The sequence below is a fragment of the Echinops telfairi genome, unplaced genomic scaffold (genome assembly GCF_000313985.2).
Source record: "Echinops telfairi isolate 266 unplaced genomic scaffold, ASM31398v2 ScPeMD7_5;HRSCAF=22, whole genome shotgun sequence".
In the NCBI taxonomy this organism is placed as follows: domain Eukaryota; kingdom Metazoa; phylum Chordata; class Mammalia; order Afrosoricida; family Tenrecidae; genus Echinops; species Echinops telfairi.
In genome coordinates this window covers 40,311,771-40,334,172 of record NW_022103901.1, presented here as the reverse complement: position 1 = coordinate 40,334,172, position 22,402 = coordinate 40,311,771, and the positions used below count along the sequence as shown (strand labels likewise).

Sequence of the window (22,402 nt, the reverse complement as noted above, 5' to 3'; positions counted from 1 at the left end):
CATGTACACAGGACAGATAAGAGCTTGAAACACAGGGCATGCAGGACAGATAAACCCTTCATGACCAATAATGACGGGTAAGGGGAAAGTGGGGGGAGAAAATCGCGATCACAATGATTGACATATTACCCCTTCTCGGGGGACAGACAACAGAAAAGTACATAAAGGGAGACATTGGTCAGTGTAAGATATGAAAAAATAATAATTTATAAATTCTCAAAGGTTTTTGAGGGAGGGAGGGAAAAAATGAACTGATACCAAGGACTCAAGTAGAAAGAAAATGTTTTGAAAATGATGATGGCAACATATGTACAAATGTGCTTGACAAAATGGATATATGTATGGATTGTAATAAGAGCTGTATGAGCCCCCAATAAAATGATTTTTTTTAAAAAGTATTGGGCTGCTAACTACAAGGGCAGTGGTCCAAGTCTACTAGCTGCTCCACAAGAGAAAGGTGAAGCTCTTGGCTCCCTCAAGATTTGCAGTCTCAGTAACCCAACAGAGCAGGTCTCTACCGCGTTCTGTAGAGTTCTCGTGTGTTAGAATCTACTTGATGGCAGTGGGTTTGGTGTGGACTCTGTACTAAGGGTGTGCGAGACAACTGTGAACCACGAAGTTTATTCCAATACTGCTTTTGGCATTTTGGGGACGTAGGGCCGAGTTTGGAGATGGACACTTCCTGCACTGGTTGTGTGACAGGGTCTGAAATCAGAGCCCTGTTAGTTGGGGTCCAGGAACCCAGGTGCCATGTTAATTCTGTGCCTGATCTCTTCCCAGATTACTGATTGCGAAGGTGGATGTGCCGGATAACATGTCCAGTGTGTCTGAGGAGAGAAGGCAAAGGCAGCAAAACATTAAGGAAGGACTGCAGTTTATACAGTAAGCTCCTGAGAAGCTTCATAACCTTGTACTCTTCGTTGGGGGGAGGGGGGTTGGTTTTTAAACAGGGATGAAGAACTCCAGGCGTACTCAGTAGGTCCTATTAACTCAAGCTAGGAAGGTCGGGTACTGGTTCTAGCAGTCGTTTTCACTCTGACGCAGTTGGGATCTCTCTGTGTTCTGAAGCGTGCCCCTGTTGCCAGTTTCTCAGGCTACAGCCCTCTCTCGTCCCCCAAGTGTTTTGAAGCTGATCTCCTCAGAAGCACGGGACGAGTGAATGAAAAGGCCCTGAAAACCATCCGCTTTCGAACAATCAGGCCTCTCCCCCCAGTCCTGTCCCTGGAGAAGTCTGGTCTCTAACTGGACTCCTGGCAGCAAGGGCCTCTCTTCCTTCTTCTCCTCCTTGCCACAGTAAACGAGACCCCATAGTACTGGTGGTGTGGCCCTGTTTGTAAACGTTTTGGGCACTTGAAGAAGGAAGCTTCTTTTGAATAGAAGTACAGTTTGAAAAGGAAATAAGGCATTACTAAGGAATAGTTGCAGATATTTTGTGGTACAGGACAAATGGTAGCCTGCTCCTTATCCACTGCTGTTGAGTCAGATTCCACTCCTTATACAGCAGAGTGGAATGGACAGAATAGGGTTTCTGAAGTGGTAAATTTCTCCAGACGCTGACTGACTGCCACATCACTGTCCTGCGGAGTGACTGGTGGATTTGAACTTGTGACCTTTCCATTAGCAGTGCTACACTTACTCACTCACCACCAGGGCTTCTGGGAATACTGCCAGTAAAAGAGAATGGTGTCTTTAAAATACATTGTGCTTTTAACCAGCGGTGAAAGCAGTGGGTTTGGTTGGGTTTCGCGGCTCGTTACCTCTCAGTTTTGAGGTGGCTGCTGACTGAGCAAGTCCTGACGGGAGCCTGATGGTTACAGTCACTTTCTCCTTTCTCCCTAGGTCTCCGCTGTCTTACCCAGGAACACAGGAGCAGTATGCGGTAATGGCCCTGGGGAGGTCTAAGGAGAGCTCAGCAAATAGCTCATGAACCGTAGTGTACAGTGGGCCAATGGGAAAATTCTGGAAAATGCAAAAAAATGCAGCCCACTGGGTGTTTTTGCAAATAAAGTTTTATTGGAATCCAGCCATGCCCACTGTGTTGCCAGTGGCTGCTTTTGCCGCACAGGGTGGTTGCCACAGAGTGTGAAGATACTCACTCTTTGGCCAGCCCTCGCAGCGAGGCAGATTTGGGTTTTCTTCTCTTGTTTGTATACCTGGATCCTTGCTCTGTATTTTTTTCTCCTTCCATTAATTTGCTCTTTGTTATTTATCTTTTTAGCCTTTTGAAAATTATCCTTTGCCTATTTCATTTCACCAAAAATCAGCAGGAACAGGATGTATCAGAGTGGAGTGGAGAGGGCCTTTGCGGAGGGGGCGGTGGGGCTAAGAGACATTCTGACAGCAGTAATGGGTGTTGGGTCAGGAAGCAAAGAGCTAGTGAAGGGTTTGTGCAAATCCCATGGAGCAATCACAACGCATTGAACTTTCTCTGAAGGCCCACGTCTCTGTAGACTTGGTTCCCCTGGGCTCTTTGTTCCTGAAGTTCTCATGCCTAGATGTCACTTCTTTCTTTCTGTCTCCCTCCCTCCTCTTTATTTAGCCTCCTTTCCCCCGTTTTTCTGTCTCTCTCTTCCAGTGCTGAGCATGTTACTCATACGTTTGTCCAAATGGACGTAGACGCTGCCTGGGTTCTCAGAGTGCTGTGACTTGGCCACTACCCGACTCGGTTGGAAGGCAGCTGGAGATACTGCACAGGAGCCATTCGAGGCTCATGCTCTTGGCTGGGGTCCCAGCCTAGGACTTAGCGTAGACACAGGGTCGAGAGACCCGAACAGAATACCCACAAGGTGCTATTTCAGCATTCTCTTCACCGGGAGATATTGGAACATTCTAGATATTCCACAGTCAGATTGTGCTTAAGTGAGTGATGGACTGGCTACAGAATGTCTCTGTGGAGAGTCTCCAAGGATATTAAGCTTTTTTTTTTTTTTTTTTTGCATTTCCCAGAATTTCCTCTTAAGCATGTGAATGAACAGCTGAGCTAGCAGTGAGTCCGGGCTGGGTGGTCCTGTTTCTTGCAGTCGTGCTTGTGCTTGGTTGAGTTCCCTCTACTGTTTTCTTTTTTTTTTTTTCTGATTTAAAAAACAAACATTTTATTGGGGGCTCATACAACTCTTACCACCATCCATCCATCCATTGTGTCAAGCACATTTGTACATTTGTTGCCATCATCATTCTCAAAACATTTTCGTTCTACTTGAGTCCTTGCTATCAGCTTCTCACTTTCCCCCTCTGTCCCCCACCTTCCATCCCTCCCCTCTGGCGTTTTCGGTGTGCGGAATTGACCCGTAGACCCCCTTGTGCCAGGTGTTTTAAGCAACAACTTTCTGTGTTCAGGTGTACTTGCATGCCCTTGTGAGGAATCTTTTCAATGAGGGCAATGACGTCTACCGGGAGCGGGACTGGAGCGGCTCAGTCAGCCAGTACACAGAAGCCCTGAGCATAGCGGACTACGCCCAGTCGGAGGACATCGCCATCCCCAGGGAGATCCTCGAAAAGCTCTACACAAACCGCGTCGCCTGCTACTCTGCTATGGTGAGTTAGGCGTTTTAAAAATGTTCCTCCAGAGAAAAGTCTTCATCCCAAAGAGGTAATGCATTAATAAAAAGTAAATTGCCCAAAAGTAAATTGACAGTTCTTAGAAGGGCCTGGTGCTTTCAGAAACCATCTTGGGCAGATCCTTAGGGATTTAAAACAAGTGTTTCCCAGCTTTTGATCCCAGGAGATTCGCATGGGCTTTTTCTGGGATACTTTTATCAGGATGGTTACATGGGGGCATGGCAGGTTGCATGTTGGGCTGCTGACTGCAAGGTTAGTCGTTTGAAACCACCAGCTACTTCTTGAGAGAAGCATGAGACTGTCTTTTCCCACAGAGAGCTGCAGTTACAGGCTTGGAGACCCACAGGGCCAGCTCTGTCCTGCCCTCTAGGGTCCCAGTGAGGCGGCATCTACCCCGTGGCAGGGGAGAGAGGCTGTTAGAGAGTCACAGCCTCAGGAACGCGTGGGGCACTCGGCCCTGTCGTGTAGGGTCACAATGAGTAAAAAGTGACTTGGAGGCAGTGCGTCTGGGTCTGTTTATGAAACAGCAGCCTGAGAGGAAACCACATCATGCGTGTCTCCAGGTCAGCAGTGCTTTTCCTTTGATTATGTCTTTGCTGGAAGCTTACCTGCAGGTTAGGTTCCTGTTTGAAAATTTCAGCACAGAATTTTCAGTGGCGTTAGAACTTCCACAGTGTTTTCCAGTCTCTTTAGTTGTGTTCTGTTCCCTTTCTTGTTCTCTGGTAGGCCTGCCCCTGCCTGGTCTTCTCATCTGGGCTGTAGAGTACGTGCTGACCTTTGGGTCTCATAACCTACCTCTGTTGCCATGAAATCAGTTTGGGCTAATAGTGACCCTGTGTGGGGTTTTGGACTCTGAATCTTTTTTGGGAGCAGACAGCTTTCATCTTTCTCCCTCAGAGTGGCTGGTGGGTTTGAACTGTCAACCTTGCAATTAGCAGCCCAGCACTTAGGCTACGGCACCACCAGGGCTCCTTTGTGGTCCTGTATAGATGGTCTCAAGTTAGATGAAGACAGTTCCCTCCTTAAGATTTAGTTTGCCTCTCAGTCCTGGTAACTCCAAACACGGAAACACCTGTGAACGGCCTGACCACGGGCTGTTCCTGTGTCCACTTCCATGTGCTTTGCACTGTGCACATGGGGTCAGGTTTGACCATGGATGTTTTTTCAAAACGAGTTCTTGTTGTCTCTTTTTCAAATGATCATTCATTCATTGGTGGTTGTTCTTTTTATTCTGTATTCCTCCTCAGTTAGCTCTTGGGGAGTTTCATCCTGCAGAAAAGAAAGTTGGGTGGGTGGTGGCAGATCACGGAAAGGAATCTGGGGGCTTAGATCACGTCTGCAGAGTTGGCCTTTCCTTAAAATCTGGGACTTTATGGCCAAATACTAGCATTTTCTTATCTGGGTGGTGGGGTCATAGATATTCATGATACTGCTTCTACTTCAGTGTATTTGAAATTTCGTAGTGAACATACTTTTTTTTAGTGAACATACTTTTAAAATGAAATGCAATGGATACTACCATACTTTGCATTAAAGAGGAGGGGATAGGCTAATGGGTTTGCATTAGTCCAAGGAAGAGCTGGTGACTGCGGACTTGATCTTGCTCTCCAGGGTTTCCACAGCAACGTGTTAGAGGACTGCGAGGCCGTCCTCCGTCTGAATGGCAGTAACTGCAAAGCTCTCTATCGCAAGTCCAAGGCGCTGAGCCATCTGGGAAGATTCAGAGAAGCTTATGACGCAGTGGCCAAGTGCTCCTTAGCCGTGCCTCAGGTATGGATGGACATTTTAGTTCACCGGCTTGCCTTGTTTGTTGACTTGTAAACATTTTATTGCTCCACGTGGGAAAGCGGCATCTAGTGGGTTATTGTTGACGGCGCCTTCCAGCTGCTTCAATTGGCTGTCATTGATGCAGCTAGCGCCGTGACGGGACAAGTTATAACTGCTTTGGTTCTTTATTACTGTTAGTGCATATAACCTTCCATGTGTTAACATTTTCAGGATGAACATGTAATCAAACTAACTCAAGAACTAGCTCAAAAATTGGGATTTAAAATAAGGAAGGCATACGTCAGAGCCGAGGTGAGCTAAAGACTGTATGGAAGGAGTTGTCATTTTACCTCAAACCTGCTGTCGGTCTGTGGTGCTGGCTTTAAACCTATGTCTTCACTTTGTTTCAGCTCTCCTTAGAGTCAGTGCCTGGACATGGGGCTTCCAAGGTAAAGCTATTGCTTCTGCAAGAGCCATCATTTGTAAAACTGAAAAAGTCAAGGTGAACAGACTTGCAAGTCTGCTTCCAATTTTGTGTGTTTGCTTATTTTGGAGATCTTTATAATTCCTCAAGCACATAATTGTCAATAGTTTCCTGTCACCCTAAAAACAAGTATTAGACAGGAGATCATCGAAACATTCTTGGGAAAATGGCATTCTCTTTTAATTCCCTGTTTGTCCACAGGTTTTTGTAAAGCCCTGGTGGTGTGGTGGTTATGCGATGGGCTGCTAGCTGTAAGGCCAGCACTTTGATACACACGCCCCCCACCCCCCACCCCACCCCCGCTTCTCTGAGGGAGGAAGACAGGCCGTTTACTCGAGTAAAGAGTAACAGTCTCAGAAGCCCACAGGGGCAGTTCTACCCTCTCCTGTAGGGTCACCGTGAGTCGGCATCGGTTTGGCTTGTCTCCTTTTAAAGTCTTGGCTGGCTGTCCCCAGAGTCCGGTGCATTTTATAAGATGTTGATAGATAGAAGTATCACAAGCATTTGATAGAATGCTTTGAGACAGCCAACACAAATTCGGGGACTCGTTGGGACATGACAATCTCAGAGAGCTGGTTGCTGTTGTTGCTGACAGGTAGCCCTCTTGGAGCTCTGTGTGCTTCTAGCCGTTAGCAGTTGTGGGGTTGGTAATAGCAGAGCAGACCTCAGACGTGTGGTCTTTGAAAGTCTCTCTTGGGACTGGTGTGCCTCTGAATGTCTTTTGAGAGATGCTGGTCCACAGGGGGTTGTACTGTCAGACAGGGACCTCGTTTGACCCCACTGGCCCACGAACCATCCTTACTTAGGTCCTCATTGGAAGGGAGTTCATTTCCGTGAGAAGCCTGCGTTGTTCTCTTGAGTGAGTTATGTGGCCTGTAGTTTTGAATCCTGGACATACTCTGATCCATTCTTTGGTTTACTTTCTAGGCTTTGAACTGTTCTGTGGAAGATATTGAGCCAGGTACGTCTTTACCTGTTACCAGTCACATCACAGCCCAGAGAGTGACCAAGTGAGGGCGTCTATCCACTACAGCCTCCTTGAGTAAGATCTCTGTGTGGCTTTTCAACATTGAAGTACAAATAACTTTGCAGAGGGCAAAGTGGTGCTTCAGGGTGTCCCCTGATCTATTGTCCCCTGACTGATTGCAGTAAGGATCTCGGAACACCCACGCCAGCCTGCCCACTATCTGATAGCTGAGCCTAAACAGGGGTGCAGGCATTTTAAGAAAGGAGGAGTTCACACAAATGACTATTCCTGGATAACACGAGTTAGTTTTGCCATTGCTCTCAGTACTCTAGTTGTAATTGGCTTGACAGTCGGGTCTGTTTATTTTATTTTTTTCTTTCATGTTTTTGCCTCGGCCTTCACTTTCTCTGTCATAATTGGCTGCTAGCACCTAGCACTAACATACTACTAGACTTAATGTAATGAACAAGTGCCTTTCCTTCCACATTGCAGACTTACTGGCTCCGAGGCAAGAAACTGTGCCAGCTGTTCCTTTACCCGCACCCAGTGTTCCTCATGAAGTTGGGAGTGACCTGACCTCCAGCCCCATCATGCCTCTGGCTTCTCTTTTGCCATTGCAAGTGGAAGAGAGCTCTCTGCCATCCGCAGTGCTGGCCAATGGAGGGAAGGTCCCTTTTTCTATGCCTGAGGCTTTTTTGGATGATGGTGACATGGTCCTTGGTGACGAAATAGATGACCTCCTTGACTCGGCACCAGAGACAAATGAGAGTGTTATGGTAATTTCTGTTCCACCATTACTTCTCAGACCCAACCAAACCACGCCTTCTGCCATCCCGTGGATTCCGACGCATAGAGACACCCTGTCGGGTGGAGGCGAACTGCCCCGTAGGGTTCCCGAGGCTGCCCCGGGATGGAAGCAGACTGTCACATCTCTCTCTGGAGGGCGCTGGCGGGGTCCGATGGCCTACCTTTTGGTGTGTCCCCAGGGCTCCAGCGCAGTGAAAGAGAGGGATGGGACGGGACAGAGGAAGCCCCTCACTGAGGTGGGTTTGTGCAGCCACTGCCGCAGTGGGCTCAAGTACACACACTGTTGTGAGATGGCACAGGACCACGCTCGAGGTGCGATGAGGTAGAACTTCGTGGATTTCTTTTCTTTGGAAGGCATGAGCTAATTTATTTTTTTTTTTTAATGGAAGCGAGATGAACTCCTGAAACTATTGCCTGGAGTAATATTTAAGCCTTAAACTGAACTATCCCCTAGGGTCTTAAAACCAAATAATTGTTTGGCTTCACAGTAACTCCTAGCCACCCCTCAGACCTGAAACCAATCTGACCCTGGGGCTTAGCTTTCAGACCAACAGGCAGCTAAGGGGGACAGTGCCGCCAGTGAATTGTGCGCTCCTCGGAACATGCCGCCCTCCCAGTCCGGGAGGGCAACGTTAGCCTGGTGGCAAACCCTAATTGGGGAAGGGACAGGAAGAAGGGGGAGTAGAAGTACCAGGGCGGCAGTGCTGCAGTCCCAGAGTGGGGGTTGCACCCTGGTCACAATCCGAGATGTGTCTGAACTGCAGCATGGAAAACCATTTCCTCCGTAAAAGGTTCATTCAGATCACAATGAAAAGTTTAAAAACACAAAAAGGATGGTTGTCTCGGGCATCGTGCACGTCCTTCATCACGTGCTGGAGAGCTAATTCAAGATGCTGAGCTGTCTGAAGAACCTGGCAGAAACAACAACAAGAACCTGGTATTGGCCTGGAGGGAAGATTCACCATGCAGATGACATGGCCTTACTTGCTGAAAGTGAAGAGGACTTTGAAGTGCATGCTGATGAAGAAGAAGACTACTGCTTTCAGTGTGGGTTGCAACTCAATGGAGAGAACACAGGTGCTCCCAAATGGACCCGGAAGCAACATTGTGATGGAAAGATGGGACTTAGCACACATTCATGTTACTCAGCTCCACAATCCAGAGTCAAATGACATTACTTTGGGCAAATGTGCTGCAAAATATCTCTTTCAAGCAAAGATACCATTTTGGGGAGGACTAAGGTGCACCAGGCACAAGTCATGGTGTTTTCAATTGCTTCATATGTATGTGAAGAGTGAACAGTTTATTAGGAAGACTTGATACATTTAAGTTACAGTGTTGGTAAAGAATATTGACCTGACTGCCAGAAGACCAAACGAATTTGTCTTGGACAAAGTTAACAGAATACTCCTTAGAGAGGACCTCGTCCTTAGTAACGGGCCGTGGAGCAGAGGAAGACCTTTAATGAGATGGTTGGTTAACAGTGGCATTGTGAGGAAACATGTTATCAGTGCCATTGCATTGAACATGTAGAAGTTGCTGAGTTGTCTATGCTCAAAAACAAAACCAAAGTAAATTATTGCAACTAAAAAGCAGATAGGCCTGGGTTTGGTCAAAACATCTGTGACAAAACACTGTGTGGAAAGTCTTCACATGTACAGTTTTCTAACATGGGCTGTGCTTATATTGCCCTGAATTTGCTTGTGAATAGCTCTGTGATCTTGGGCAAGTTCCTCACTTCTCAGAACTCCAGTTTCCTCCTGTGTAGAATCGTGATTGCCCTAGGATATGCTTAGGGAGCAGTAAAGATTGCATATGGGGTAGCACAGTGTAAAGCTCGTGTACTATGGCTGTGACTTGGACAGGATGGGGGCCTGGTTAGAATTCTAGTCTGTGTGAGATTTTATGTTTATGTCTCCAGAGAGGCGATCCACACCTTGAAAGGCTCCTCCTCGCCCCATCACACCCACCCCTCCTTTATAATTGGTGGCAGAGTGGATTACACATTGGGCTGTCAGGTTTCCAGTTTGAACCCTCCAGCTGTTCTGCAGGAGAAAGATGAGGCTTTCTGCCCATGGGCAGCTCTGTACTGTCCTATAGGGTCACTATGAGTTGGCATCAATTCAAGACTGAGTGACTGAGAATTCTTATGAACTATGGTCTGGAGACGAAGGGATCACAAAGTTATGTGGTTGAAATCTGAATATGGCATTAGGATCAAGAATTGTGCATGCGAAAAAATGTTGAAGTGGCATAGATACATATATGCACACACAGTTGTGAGGATGGCCAGTGTTTCATTCTGTTCATAGGGTCGTATGGATCGGGGCCCACTCAATGGCGTCACCACCACCAACAACATGTAGACTTAACACACACAACCCAAAGACATCAGTCATCCCTCGGTCTTTTTTAAGAACTGGGCTTCTTCTCTTCCTGAGTTAATTTCCTTTTCTTTAAATTGTTGTGAAAATATACAAAAGTAAGCCCAAATTTTCCGTGTATATTGACCATCTTCACATTGGGTATGTACCAACCTCAAGTACCACCTTCTCCATAAACTGCCTGAGTTGTGTTTGGTTGCAGCTTTGTGATGTACCACAACTCCCTAATGCAAGATTATTTAAAATAGGACCGTGGTGTGTTTGCTGCGAAGAGTTTACATAGGACCTTAGTGTCCCCTCCAGCACTTGCTGCCCTCATGTTTCAGTGACCCTGGACATTGGCACTTCTCTGCTGGGGGCTTCATCTCATCTAATTTCCCTGACCCCTTCCACTTGCACGTCTGCTGTCAAGTAACTGTTGACCCTAGAGGTGACTTTCAAAGAGGACTAGCACTTACGGGTGATACTCTTGCATTTTGGAGCCAATCATTTAGGGTGACCTTGGGAGTTTGTACAAGTATCTCAGGGCCATGGTCTTGGGGAGCCCTTCCGGCTCAGTCAGTCCAGTGAGTCTTGCTTGTTTGGGAATTTGGGGTTCCCTTCCGTTGGTTCTCTTTGCGGATCCATTTTTGGGGCCCCTTGTAATGATTGGTTTGACGCTTTCACCTGCCCACGGCAGATCTGCAGCAAATGTCAATGCTCCTCTTTTTCTCCAGCCATCGGCACTCGTCAGAGGACCCCTCCCGATGGCCAGCGCTGTGTCTCCAAGCATCTTTTCAGCATCTCTGTTGGGAACCTTGCACATGGGTGCAAGGTTTGCACCTCCATCCTCCTTCTCCGAATTGTATGCCCCTCTGACGTCATCCTTAGAAGATTTCTGTTCTTCTTTGAATTCATTTTCAATGAGCGAGTCCAAACGAGGTGAGCATCGTGCCAGAACTGTAAATGGTTGCATTGTGTAATTGAAAACAAAAATTTGTACCTGACAATCTTTCCTTGGATTCTGGGTAGTAGGTGCTAAAATTGCTTCCCATGTTGCTGACATTCTGAAGGCTGAGCCTTTGCCTCACCTTCCCTGGGATGGAAACCGTGCCGTCCACGGAAGCAGGATGCAAACGCCAGAGTAGGGATGTTCGCAGCCCCATTTCTGTTAAAGAGAGTTTGTCAAGCTGGGTGTCTCTTGATTTGTAAAGTACCCTCCAAGAAAAGTAGATCCCAACGGGTCTTCAAGACAGGCTATCCTTTGAAAACCCGGACCAGCAAGCCCTTGAGTGAGCATCGAGTGAAGTCATGGGAACCCTCCACCAAGCTCGTAGATTGTGCCTCGTGCCTTTCTCTTATAAGGGGTTGCAGGTTCTACACTCTGACAACCTTGAATGAATGCATACTTTTGAAAAATAGGGGGCTTTTAAATCTCTTTGGGAAAGTGGAATGAAAAGATAGTGGTATTTTTCAACGAACTTTTTGAAGCCCCCTCACTTTTTCTTCTGAGGCTCTGGTGCCTGATTAATGGGACCCAGTCTAAGTAATTGATCGAAAACATTAATATTCTGGGAGGCAAGAGAGAGGGGAAATGATAGAGTGGTGGACTGAAAAAGTGGTTTAATGCCCTGACTGAGACCCTGCTCCATTATTTTTCAGAGAGGCTCTTTGCCCGTTTTGAATGTGAATTATTAGTTCCTTGATTTTTTAACTGGGAGAAAGATGAGGCTTTCTACTCCTGTAAAGAGAGTTACAGTGTATAACCCACAAGGGCAGTTCTACCCTGTCCTAGAGGGTCACTGTGAGTCGGCCTCAGCTCGATGGCCAGGAGTGTGATTTTTGGCTGTCCTTTTAACCGGCCCTTTAGAGGGGCTTGCCTTGGCTTATATTGGATTGAAATTCTTTTGCCTGGGGGTTGTTTATGCCTTTGGATTTTTAGAGAAAATGCAAAACCTCCCCTAACTGTCTCAGGGTGTTAGTGAACAAGCAAGCTCCCGGAGTTGGGATGGGGGAGCCCTGTGGGGAAATCCCCTGCCCAGTAAGCTGCTGGCGCCTGATGTTCTGACTGAATGTGGAGAATGGAAACGTTCTATTGAAGTTTTTTTATTATTTTAGATCTGCCCACCTCAACTTCTAGAGAGGGAACACCGCTTAACAACAGTAATTCTTCCCTTTTACTTGTAAGTGCCACTTCTTTTTTGTAAATACCTCGCTTAAATGGAAAACAGGTCTTTGACTTAAGTAAACTGACTTATTTGTACAAACCTGACCGGTTCCCTTAAATTTTGTGTGTGCCATGGGAAATCGTTTTGAAAGACTCACCAGGGACATCGAGTAGGAGCACTGAAGATGGGATGGTCCCGACCTTAGTCTGTGGAAGTGTCATGATTTCAGATGACTTCTGTTTCCTGCTGTAGCAGCAGTACAATATGTGTTGGCTGTGTTTTGTTTTATTTCTCATTCCTCTTGCAGATGAATGGACCAGGTAGTTTGTTTGCTCCTGAGAGTTTCCTGGGAATTTCAAGTCAGTCTAGAAATGACTTTGGAAACTTTTTTGGATGTGCAGTTACTAAGCCGTCTGCATCAGTGATACCAAGACATCCCCTTGAAGGAACCCATGAATTGAGACAAGCTTGCCAGATCTGTTTTACAAAAACAGGTCAGGAGCAAACAAAGTCGCAGATAGTGTGTTAACCTCATGAATCACCTGGAAGTTCTTCTGAATTTGTAAATACGCGTGAAAAACGCCAGCCTCGGGCAACTCTTCCGCCCCTGTTTTGTTGGGTTCTTCTTTCCAGCGGAGTGACTTTGCCCAGTTGTGGGGTGTTTGGAAGCTATGAGGACGAGTCTCTGCTCTTACTTGAGATCATCTTACTTATAGCATCGTCTGTCATTGATCATGTACCTGATTTTGAAAGCTTTTGCCATTCTTTGGTTCTAAGAATGTGTAAAATAATTTGATATTTTTCCAGTAGATCTAAAAGGACTATATATATATTTCTTAAGCACTATACATGAGTGTATAACAATGCTTATGAGATATATATATACATATATTCATAATAGATGAAAAGCTTATGAAAATTAAAACATTTTCTGTTAGCTTATTTTCATAACTAAATTAAGTGGTATGATCACCATTTTCTGAATCAGAATCAGCTTCCTCTTCTTTCTTAATTTTGTATTGACCATGGTTTTTACATTTGTAAGCCATGAGAATTCTGATCTGATAATTCTCCTAGTTGTTAACTAAATGCACCCTTTGGGAGGTCTGGTGCGGATTAGAACTTTTTGTTTTCTGACAACACTAGGGAAACAGCAAGCATGTCTTGGAGCAGCTAGCTCACATTGTGAAAATGAGACGCTGGTGGGAATTTAGCAGTTAATGTACATATACGTATGCCTCTGTCTACTTGTAAATGTACCTGTAAAATGAAAACCATTACTTTTGCATATGAGCAAATCCTCTTTACATCTTTTTCAGGCCCTAAGTTAATGGATTTCACTTACAATGGTAATATAGATCATAAATGTAAGAAAGATATTTTAATTGGTAGGATAAAGAACGCTGAAGATAAATCTTGGAAAAAAATACGTTCACGACCAACAAAAACAAATTATGAGGGACCATATTATATATGTAAAGGTATTTACTTTATTTACTTCATAGCACACATTACGTAGTGATGAATGACCTGCTACCTTTGTTCCGTGTACAGCATTAACTGTTACTTAAAATGTTTAGACAGTTAGAAGCAAGCTCCTTGGATTGAGAGATGTGTCTGTTTTATATCATCTTTGCTATTCTTTTTAAGATCTTCTGTAGTGTGGGGTTGTTTATGGAAGCAGGGCTTTCCTGGGTTTTAAACAGGAAGCTGTCTCAAACATGAAGTTCTCCAACTTAGTCTAAACTATGACTATGAACACTGAACTACGACTTTGAAAATGTTCCTGTTTCAGCCGCTTTTGAGAGATCACTTCATGCAAATGAGGGGTGCTTATCTCTACTTGATCTTTAAAACAGTTCTTTTTATTTTGTTCTTGATCATACACACAGTAAGACCCCCGCTGGGCCTACAATGCTGGCCTGTATGATCAGTGGCCACTGGAGGAGTGCAACCATTCCTGCATTCCCACCCTCCCTTTTGAGCCCTTCCGTTCCTCCTAATCTGATCCTCTGGCCCTATAAGTTCCTGTCTGAATTCCCCACTGGCTGTTGTCCATTTGATCCACACAAAGATCTTACAAGAGCACAGTGCTCAGGGCAGGCTTTTTTTTTCCCCCCTAGTTAAGCTAAATGATTTTTTTGTTTTAAGAAGACTTCAAGGGCTATTTTTGGTGTATGGTTTTAAGATGATCTCACTCAGGGCAGTAGTCTCAGAAAGTCATGTAGACTCCATAGGTCCAGAAAGTCTGGGTTTCACGAGCATCTAAAGAGTCAATATGCACTTTATTGGTTAAAGCCATTTGTGTGAATTGTGAGGAAAATTCACTGATTCCCCAAACATGTTTATTATTTATTGACTTTGAAACAACAATCACCTGCATTTTGAATGCCTTCTATTTCCCGATCTTTCTATCTAGATGTTGCCGCTGAGGAAGAATGTAGATATTCAGGCCACTGCACGTTTGCTTATTGTCAAGAAGAGATTGATGTCTGGACGCTGGAGCGCAAAGGGGCCTTCAGCCGAGAAGCGTTCTTTGGTGGCAGTGGGACGATGAGCCTGACAGTGTTCAGGCTTCTGCAAGAGCACCGTGGAGAATTCATCTTCCTTTGTGAGGTACTTTCCCCAAGATGGTTTCTGGCTTGTAAGCATGTGCAGCTGAAGTACTTAGTCCGGGCATAGAACATAGCAAGCATTCAAAAGTTCACTCAGTAGGTGGTAGCTACGATGATCGTCAAATAAGAAGCCCTGATGGCACAGTGGTTAGGCACGTGCCTGCTAGCTGGAAGGTTGGCTGCTCTGGGAGGAGAAGAGGAGGCTGTCTGCTGCAGAAAGGGTGCCGGCCTGGGACACCCTCGGGCAGTGGTACTCCGTCCTGTAGAGTCTCTGAGTCAGAGTCCACTCTCAAGACACACAACAGCAGCATTATTGCCAATAGAATAATATCCAGGCTACATTTTGAATATCAGTTGTACTAAGCACACTTGCACATATGCTACCAGTAACATTTCCAAAATGTGTTCTTTCTGCCTGAGCCCTTGGTATCAGCTCTTCTTTTTTCCCCTCCCCCCCCTTCCATCCTCATGAATCCTTGATCAATTATATATTATTGTTGTTATTTCATGTCTTACACTGTCCGTTGTCTCCCTTCACCCACATTTGTGTTATTCGTCCCCCCTGTGGGGTGGGCTATCTATCCAACCTTGTGATGGGTTCCCCCTTTCTTCCCCTCCCCCAACATTGATATTTTGTATGATGTTTTTGTGATGATCCCTCTTCTCTGTCTATTTCAGAAATGTTTTGATCATAAGCCTAGAATGATAAGTAAAAGAAATAAAGATAATTCTACTTCCTGTTCTCATCCAGTTACAAAGCATGAATTTGAAGACAATAAGTATGTTGGCAGTTTCTAATTTTTATAGTGACAAAATAGATCTTTTTTGGATAAGTAAAATTGGTGAAGCATCACAGCCCCCACCCCCAACATTTTTTTGTTCTTAGTGTGTGGAAGAAGGACAGCTTAAAAATGCCTCTAGATTTAACTGGAATAAGAGATAAATGATTGCAGTGATTACTTAACACAGAAAAGAATTATTAACTTAAAAAATACTGTTTTATAGCTTGCTAGGATGGGGGCTTACATATTGTGCGGCTTAAGGGGATTTAAATTATCTCCCACTGCATCTTCAGTTAACTCAGCAGCTGCATTCTTTTTGATAAATATTTAAGTCGTATTCTCAGTCTAGAATCTGACTTTCTAGTTTTCTTCCTTTTTTTTAATTTGTAAAACTTACAGGAGAGCTGTGTTAAACCTTTCCTTCTCATCCTCACCTTAGGTGCCTTGTCCACATTTTGCGAGAGACCACAGTAAAATACTGCAAAATCCGTGCTTTTCATGGTCAATGTCAGCTTGATTTGTGTCGACACGAAGTCCGTTACGGCTGCTTAAGGGAAGATGAGTGCTTTTACGCACACAGCCTTGTGGAGCTGAAGGTCTGGACGATGCAGAATGAAACCGGTAGGTGTGTGCGAGACTTGTGCGAGGCCGTGTCTGCTCAGGAGCAGCCAGGGGTGGATGCATGTAATTCAGAGCCCTCCTCCACCCACCGCAAGTGACAGCACTGCTGTTCTCGGTGGCTGTACGCTTGACTCCCTGTGGTAGAGGAGAGCACTCCCCACAGGTGTTCCTGCGCTGCGCTTGTCAGTGCTCCCCTGTGGAGCCGAGGGGTGGGCTCAGACTGTCAGCCTTTCAGGTGACTGTGTGCACTTAGACCCTGTGCCTCCAGGGCTCTTTGAAACTGTGTAACCTACTGCCATGGAGTTGATGCTAACTTATAGTGACCCTCTAGGTCCAAGCAGAGCTGCTCCTGAGAGTTTCTGAGCCTACACACCTTTAGGGGATCAAACAGCCTCATCTTTTCTCTAAGGAGCAGCTGGTAGGTTTGAGTCATTAAGCTTGCTGCAAACAGCTTACCACCTAACTCACTATACCACCGCATCTTAAAAATCCGACTACCATCGAGTCAATTCACTTTAAAGCAACCCTATAGGCAGAGGAGAATTGGGTTCTGAGGTTGTAAAACGATTAGAGCAGATAGCCTCACCTTTCTCCCGTAGAGTTACTGGCGTCCTTGAACCACGTACCTTGCTACTCACCACCCAGTGCTTATCCCAAGAAGAGACCACACTCACTGCCATTGCATTGATTCTAACTCATATCCACCCTATAGGACTGCCCCTTGTGAGTTTCTGACACTGTAACTCTGTACAGGAGTAGAAAGCCCCTTCTTTCTCCTGAAGAGTGGCTGGTGGATTCAAACTGCAGACCTTGGGGATCGCAACCCAACTTGTAACCACTACGCCACTGGGCTCCTCTAATGTGCCACTAGGGCTGGCTCCCTTTAAACTATGCAATCACTTCATTTTTAGAGTTCCCTATTTTCAGTGTAGGCTCATGCCATTAATTATTAATCCCATCTTATGTGTGTTGTATGGATTTCTGGGGAAGAAAGATTGCTCAGAAGGCGTAGAGAGGTGTACTTATAAATACTCTCTTAAAAAAAAGCAGTGTGATCTTCCTTCGATCCTTCATTCGAAGAAGCCCCTGGTGGCGTAGTGGGTTATGCATTGGGCTACTAACTGCAAGGTCAATGATTCAAAACCACCAGCCACTGCTGGAAAAAGATGAAGTTTTCTATTTCTGTAAAGAGTTGTAGTCTTGGAAACCCACAGTTCTGCCCTGTTCTGTAGAGTCTGTATGGGTCAGAATCAGCTCGATGGCAGTGAGTTTTTGGTTTCTTGATCTTCATTCATCCTTGGCAATGGCTTAGAAGGACCAGAAGCTTCATGATCTGTGCTGTCCATCTAAAGGAAGCCTTCTGCCTCTCCCAGGTATCCAACACGAGGCTATTGCTCAAGAATCAAAACGATATTGGCAAAACTTGGAAGCCACCGTGCCAGGGGCTCAGGTATTCTCTTGTGTGCTTCTTGCATTTGGGCTCTTTCTAGAACTGCCTAATGGAGACTGATTGTTGGTGGGTCAGTTAATTCTCAGCACCTAGCTAGTGTCTTAATGTTTAATGAATCCATTTCTGTGTGAAAAGAAAAGCTTCTGCATTTTGATTGCTTGTTTTACTAAAGAGATAATCCTTAACCTCCCCACAATTCTTTGCAAGAATGGAAGATCCTTTTTGTCCCCAGCCTAAATGGGCAAAATAATTGGGGCCCTGGGGCTTTGGATTGTGTTGGGGTAAGGGAGGTCGGTGGTATTTTGGTTTTGTGTCATTTTGCTTCCTGACTGTCATGGCTTGCTTATGCAGCACCGTCCCCCCCACACCTAGTCAGTACTGCCGAAGTTGACTTTGATTTCAGCCACGCTGTGCTACCTGGAACCTGCTTTGTCCCTCTTCTCTGGCGCTTGGGGACCAGTTGGAATTTCAGTTATCACAGAGTATACTCAAATCAGCCAGCCAGAGGAATGAATACTGGAAGAATGTTTGTGTTATTGTGAAGAAAGAAAGGGAAGGAGGGAAGGAAGGAAAAAATCTTAGCAGCTCCAAAAACAAAAGATGGGATTCATTATTTTATCCTCAGAAATCTAGTTTCCTGTTAAAAATTAAAGCTGCCCTTTTGATTGTTTAAGGTGTTTGGCCATGAAATAATGCCTGGACCTCTTCAGATGAAGATAAAGTTTGTATGTGGCCATTGTCTGCGGAACGGCCAAGTCATCGAGCCGGACAAAAACAGGAAATACTGTAGTGCAAAAGCAAGACACTCGTAAGTGATCCGAGTGGAAGGCCTGTTCTGAGCTAGAAAGACGGCGTGGAGGAACAGTGGAGAGTGCACCGCACGGGAGCAGAGCGATGCGATTTGATAGCTAGGGTTCCACTGGGTTCTTTCTTGTCTGATTGGTCCTTTAGTTAGGATTCCTCGGGAGTGAGTATAAATAGCAGCATGGACTGTAGTGATCACAGAACCTGAGGCGCCTCTCTTAGAAGGGTGAGAGGACATATTCTTGGCTCCTGCAGGTAGGAGTTTGGTCCCCTGTCCTCTATTATGCCTTCTGCTGGTGTGTGTGTGTGTGTGTGTTCTGAACTCCGTTTTCCTTAGGTGGACCAAAGACCGGCGTGCCATGAGAGTGATGTCTTTTGAACGTAAGAAGTGGATGAACATCCGTCCTCTCCCCACAAAGAAGCAAATGCCGTTGCAGTTTGATGTACATACGTAACTTTTAAGCCACTTTATTTTTCTTTTCCAATTAAGTGTTTTGAGTCATTAGGACTCAGTAGTGATTCATAGTACGACGACTCGGGCCTTTTAAATAACACTCACCAGTCACCCGGACATTTCATTAGTTCCACTCTTGTTTTTTCCCCATGCTATGCTTCTGTGATTGATTTCCCTTGACAGCAGTTTTATGAGTTAGCTGGGCAATGTTAATTTTATAGGTAAAGGAATCCAGACAAAGTCATGAGCATCATTGAACTTGCTTTTCTGATGAATCTCTTTGGAGAGGGCCTGAAAGAGAATTTGATTTCAGTCCGTTTTGAGTCCTCACTCTGAAATGGAACCTGAGGCCTTCCATGCTATGCATGTCGTTGAGTTTGTCTTCATTACACTTGGTTTCTTTCACTGAACCCCAGTGGAGAGCAGCTCAAGGGTACCTGATGTGATAGGACTTTGTCAAAGTAACCTTAAGGAGGAGGATCCCTTAGGACCCGCTAGATCAGTGGTTCTCAACCTTCCTAATGCTGCAGCCCTTTAATACAGTTCCTCATGTTGTGGTGACCCCCCCCCCCCCCAACCATATGATTATTTTGGTTGCTACTTCATAACTGTAATTTTGCTACTGTTATGAATCGGGCAACCCCTGTGAAAGGGTCGTCCAAAAGGGTTGCGACCCACAGGGTGAGAACCACTGTACTAGATGGAAACACCAGGCTAAGGGCATAGTCTACCATGGCCTTTGCATCCGGGCACACTCCAGGTGATGGTGCATGGTCTTGCCCACACCATTTGAATGGGCCCTGGATCGTCCCTCCTCATGAAAGAGCCTAGAGCTGGGTGAGTTATGGACAGGGGCACCTGAGGCATCAGTAGGTTGTGAACTTGCTGCCATGCCGAAGGACATGGAGAGGACCCTGGGCCAGGGAAGCAGTGCAGATGACTTGTCAGAGCTGCCTCGAGGGATCCACCATGCAAATTGATTGTATCAGGGCTTGGTTAAAAGTGGCGTGACAGCAGTTCTAGTTTACCTGGCCCAGGTCAGCTGGCAGTTCTTGACCCTTGGGCATGCTGTTAAGCTGTGCAAAACCCAGCTGATTTCGTTTTTTTCTACCAGAACAGGTATTGCTTAGGGAATCCCTTTCCTAGAAGACAGAGTACTGTGTGTGTGTGCACAGAGAGATTGTGTGAGGTGGGCACATGGCGCAGTGTGTCAGAAGGGCGGCAGTGCAGTGCCTCAGCCTCACTGTCTGAGTCTGTAAGTGGAAAGTACTCCACTAGAGAGAAGGTGACAGAGGACAAGTCTCTGGACCCAGCACACGGCCCCACTCCTCTGCCTGTTCTTGAGCCTGCCTCTCCAGAGCCCCAAGTAAAGGATTCCCTGGCTGATACCTGACTGGGTGCTTCGCCAGTGCTTAGCAAGGGAAAGAGCCTAACATTAAGTCCAGGGAGGGCTTACTCATGACTGAAGATTTTAAGGGCTAAGGTAACTTTTAAGTTTTAGCAGAAACAAATGCTAAGCATTTTAGTCTGTGTAAGAGAAGGAAGGTAACAACTAAGACACACCACCACGTAGCTGTTGGAGATTGGCGTCCATCTCAAGAAAGTTGTGTTGTGATATCTGGGACTCCCGCACTCCCAGAGACAACGGAGGCTGGCTTGGTTTTCAGGGAATCTGCAGCCTGCTGGTCCCTGACTCCCTTGTTTCCTTCCAGTATCACTGGTTTTATTTTGCTTCATGAAAATACAACAAACAGGAAGAGAGATACTGGTTGGAAGCTCTGTAACCTAACAGCCTGGTTAGTGTACTAATAATTTTCATATCTAGTGAGTTATGAAAGGATCGCCGGTGGTGCATTGATTCAGCTGCAAACCACAAGGTCTGTGGTTCAAACCCACCAGCTGCTCTGAGGGGTGAGGAAAGACCAGGTAGTCTACTCCCCTGAAAATGACAGTGTAGGAAACCCCAGGAGGCAGTTCTGCTCTGTCGAGTCAGACTCTTTGTAAGTCAAGCTGACTGGATGGCACACACCAACCGTGAGCTGTGACGGAAGCTAGCCGCCTTTGTGGGTCAGAAGGCAGGTCAGTCTTGGAGCCTGTCCCGGCAGCATGTGTAACATCGGAGTAGTCAGCTGCGTTCTGTACTGCCTCCCCAGTGCCGGCAGGAAGGGGAGTGCACGGCCTCGAGGGCAGAGGTTCCAGGTGCAGAGAGAAAATGGGCAGGGATGCTGAGGCAGCGGGTTCCCAGATGTTTTCTCAAGAGAGAATGTTCTGTGCTCCAATTCCATTCTTCACTTTCTTTTAAACATGTTATTTCTTTTGATAGCATTTGGTGATAGGAGAACTTAATTAATATCTCATGTTGGGCCTAGAGTTCATCTCAGTGGGATCAAATGAATCTTAGAACTGTACTGTGGATCCTTAGCCTGACCAAAAGTGATTATTCTGCCAAGATATAAAAATCAGTCCATTTTAATAAGGGTAGTCTGTCTTAAATACCTTTTTTTTTTTTTTTTTAATATAGCTGTGTAATCACGTGGCCTCTGGGAAAAAATGTCAGTATATTGGGAACTGTTCCTTTGCCCACAGCCCCGAGGAACGAGAAGTGTGGACTTACATGAAAGAGAATGGAAGTGAGTCAATGTTCTAACTGTGTCTTTGACATCTGTGTGTCCTTGCTCCTCCGAAGGTTTCTTTCCTCTGGGAACGAGGTCGCTGGCTTACCATAGACACAAAGCACTTGCCGTTGTAGAATAACTCTGTAGGTGGCGCTGGTTTTCCTGGACCTGGGGCCTTTGCCTCTGGAGTAGAATGGCGTCTCACCTGTGCTTGCTTTGGTCAGATCCGAGTGTTGGTACCGTATACAATCGTATATAAGCCGAGTTTTTTCAGCACAATTTTAATGCTGTTTTTGTGGTAAAATTAGGTGCCTCAGCTGAAATTCGGATTGGCTTATATTCGAGTATATACAGTATGTGGGTGTGCATTGTGTGATGTAACGTGTTTCTAGAAAATGGTCTGGGTCGTGGTTCTTCCTTCGCTATTTAAGCCAGACCATTCCCTCTTGTTTGAATAACCAAATCCACATTGTCATCGAGTTAACTCCAACTCAGAGTGACCCTATAGGACAGAGTCGAATTGTGCTATAGGGCTCTCAAGGCGGGAATCCTTATGACAGCAGACCACCTCGTCTTTCTCCCTCAGAGAAGCTGGTAACTTTGAACCACCAACCTTTCAGTTAGCAGCCAAGTGCTTAACTACTGTGCCACCAGCTCTCCCAGTAGTTGTGACTCATCAGACTCATTCCACTAAATTAATCTGATTTAGAGTAACTGGGGTGTCTTCAGGACAACCTCATTGAAAGGTCCGAGAGATCTTGCTGAGATTTCAGTCTTTTACTTTTGAGGTTTAGTATTAAGGTAGCAGAAGGACATTGAGCCTCCACTCAAGTACTCCCTCAACGCAAGAATACTTTCTTCTATTAAATTGGCATTCTCTGATGCTCACCTTCCCGATACAACCGCTGAAGACAAAGCGGGTGAATAAGCAAATGTGGTGAAGAAAG

At 45.7% G+C, this 22,402-nt stretch overlaps 1 protein-coding gene across 2 annotated transcripts in view; it reads left to right on the top strand.

The window, feature by feature from the left end:
• The first annotated feature begins 615 nt into the window (after positions 1-615).
• ZC3H7A (zinc finger CCCH-type containing 7A) overlaps positions 616-22,402 on the top strand; it is a 31,199-nt gene continuing 9,412 nt past the window's right edge. For both annotated transcript variants that reach the window (XR_006679426.1, XM_004705858.2), the window contains exons 1-19: positions 616-882; positions 1,840-1,879; positions 3,337-3,534; positions 5,170-5,328; positions 5,557-5,637; positions 5,736-5,774; positions 6,737-6,770; positions 7,269-7,552; positions 10,684-10,888; positions 12,065-12,129; positions 12,422-12,608; positions 13,434-13,595; positions 14,534-14,730; positions 15,408-15,508; positions 15,951-16,132; positions 17,506-17,582; positions 18,257-18,390; positions 18,724-18,829; positions 21,362-21,470. Coding sequence is in view for 1 of the 2 variants with exons in the window: in XM_004705858.2 (XP_004705915.1) it covers positions 815-882; positions 1,840-1,879; positions 3,337-3,534; positions 5,170-5,328; positions 5,557-5,637; positions 5,736-5,774; positions 6,737-6,770; positions 7,269-7,552; positions 10,684-10,888; positions 12,065-12,129; positions 12,422-12,608; positions 13,434-13,595; positions 14,534-14,730; positions 15,408-15,508; positions 15,951-16,132; positions 17,506-17,582; positions 18,257-18,390; positions 18,724-18,829; positions 21,362-21,470 (2,428 nt within the window). In the remaining variant the exon portion in view is untranslated. The remainder of the gene's footprint in view (positions 883-1,839; positions 1,880-3,336; positions 3,535-5,169; positions 5,329-5,556; positions 5,638-5,735; positions 5,775-6,736; positions 6,771-7,268; positions 7,553-10,683; positions 10,889-12,064; positions 12,130-12,421; positions 12,609-13,433; positions 13,596-14,533; positions 14,731-15,407; positions 15,509-15,950; positions 16,133-17,505; positions 17,583-18,256; positions 18,391-18,723; positions 18,830-21,361; positions 21,471-22,402) is intronic.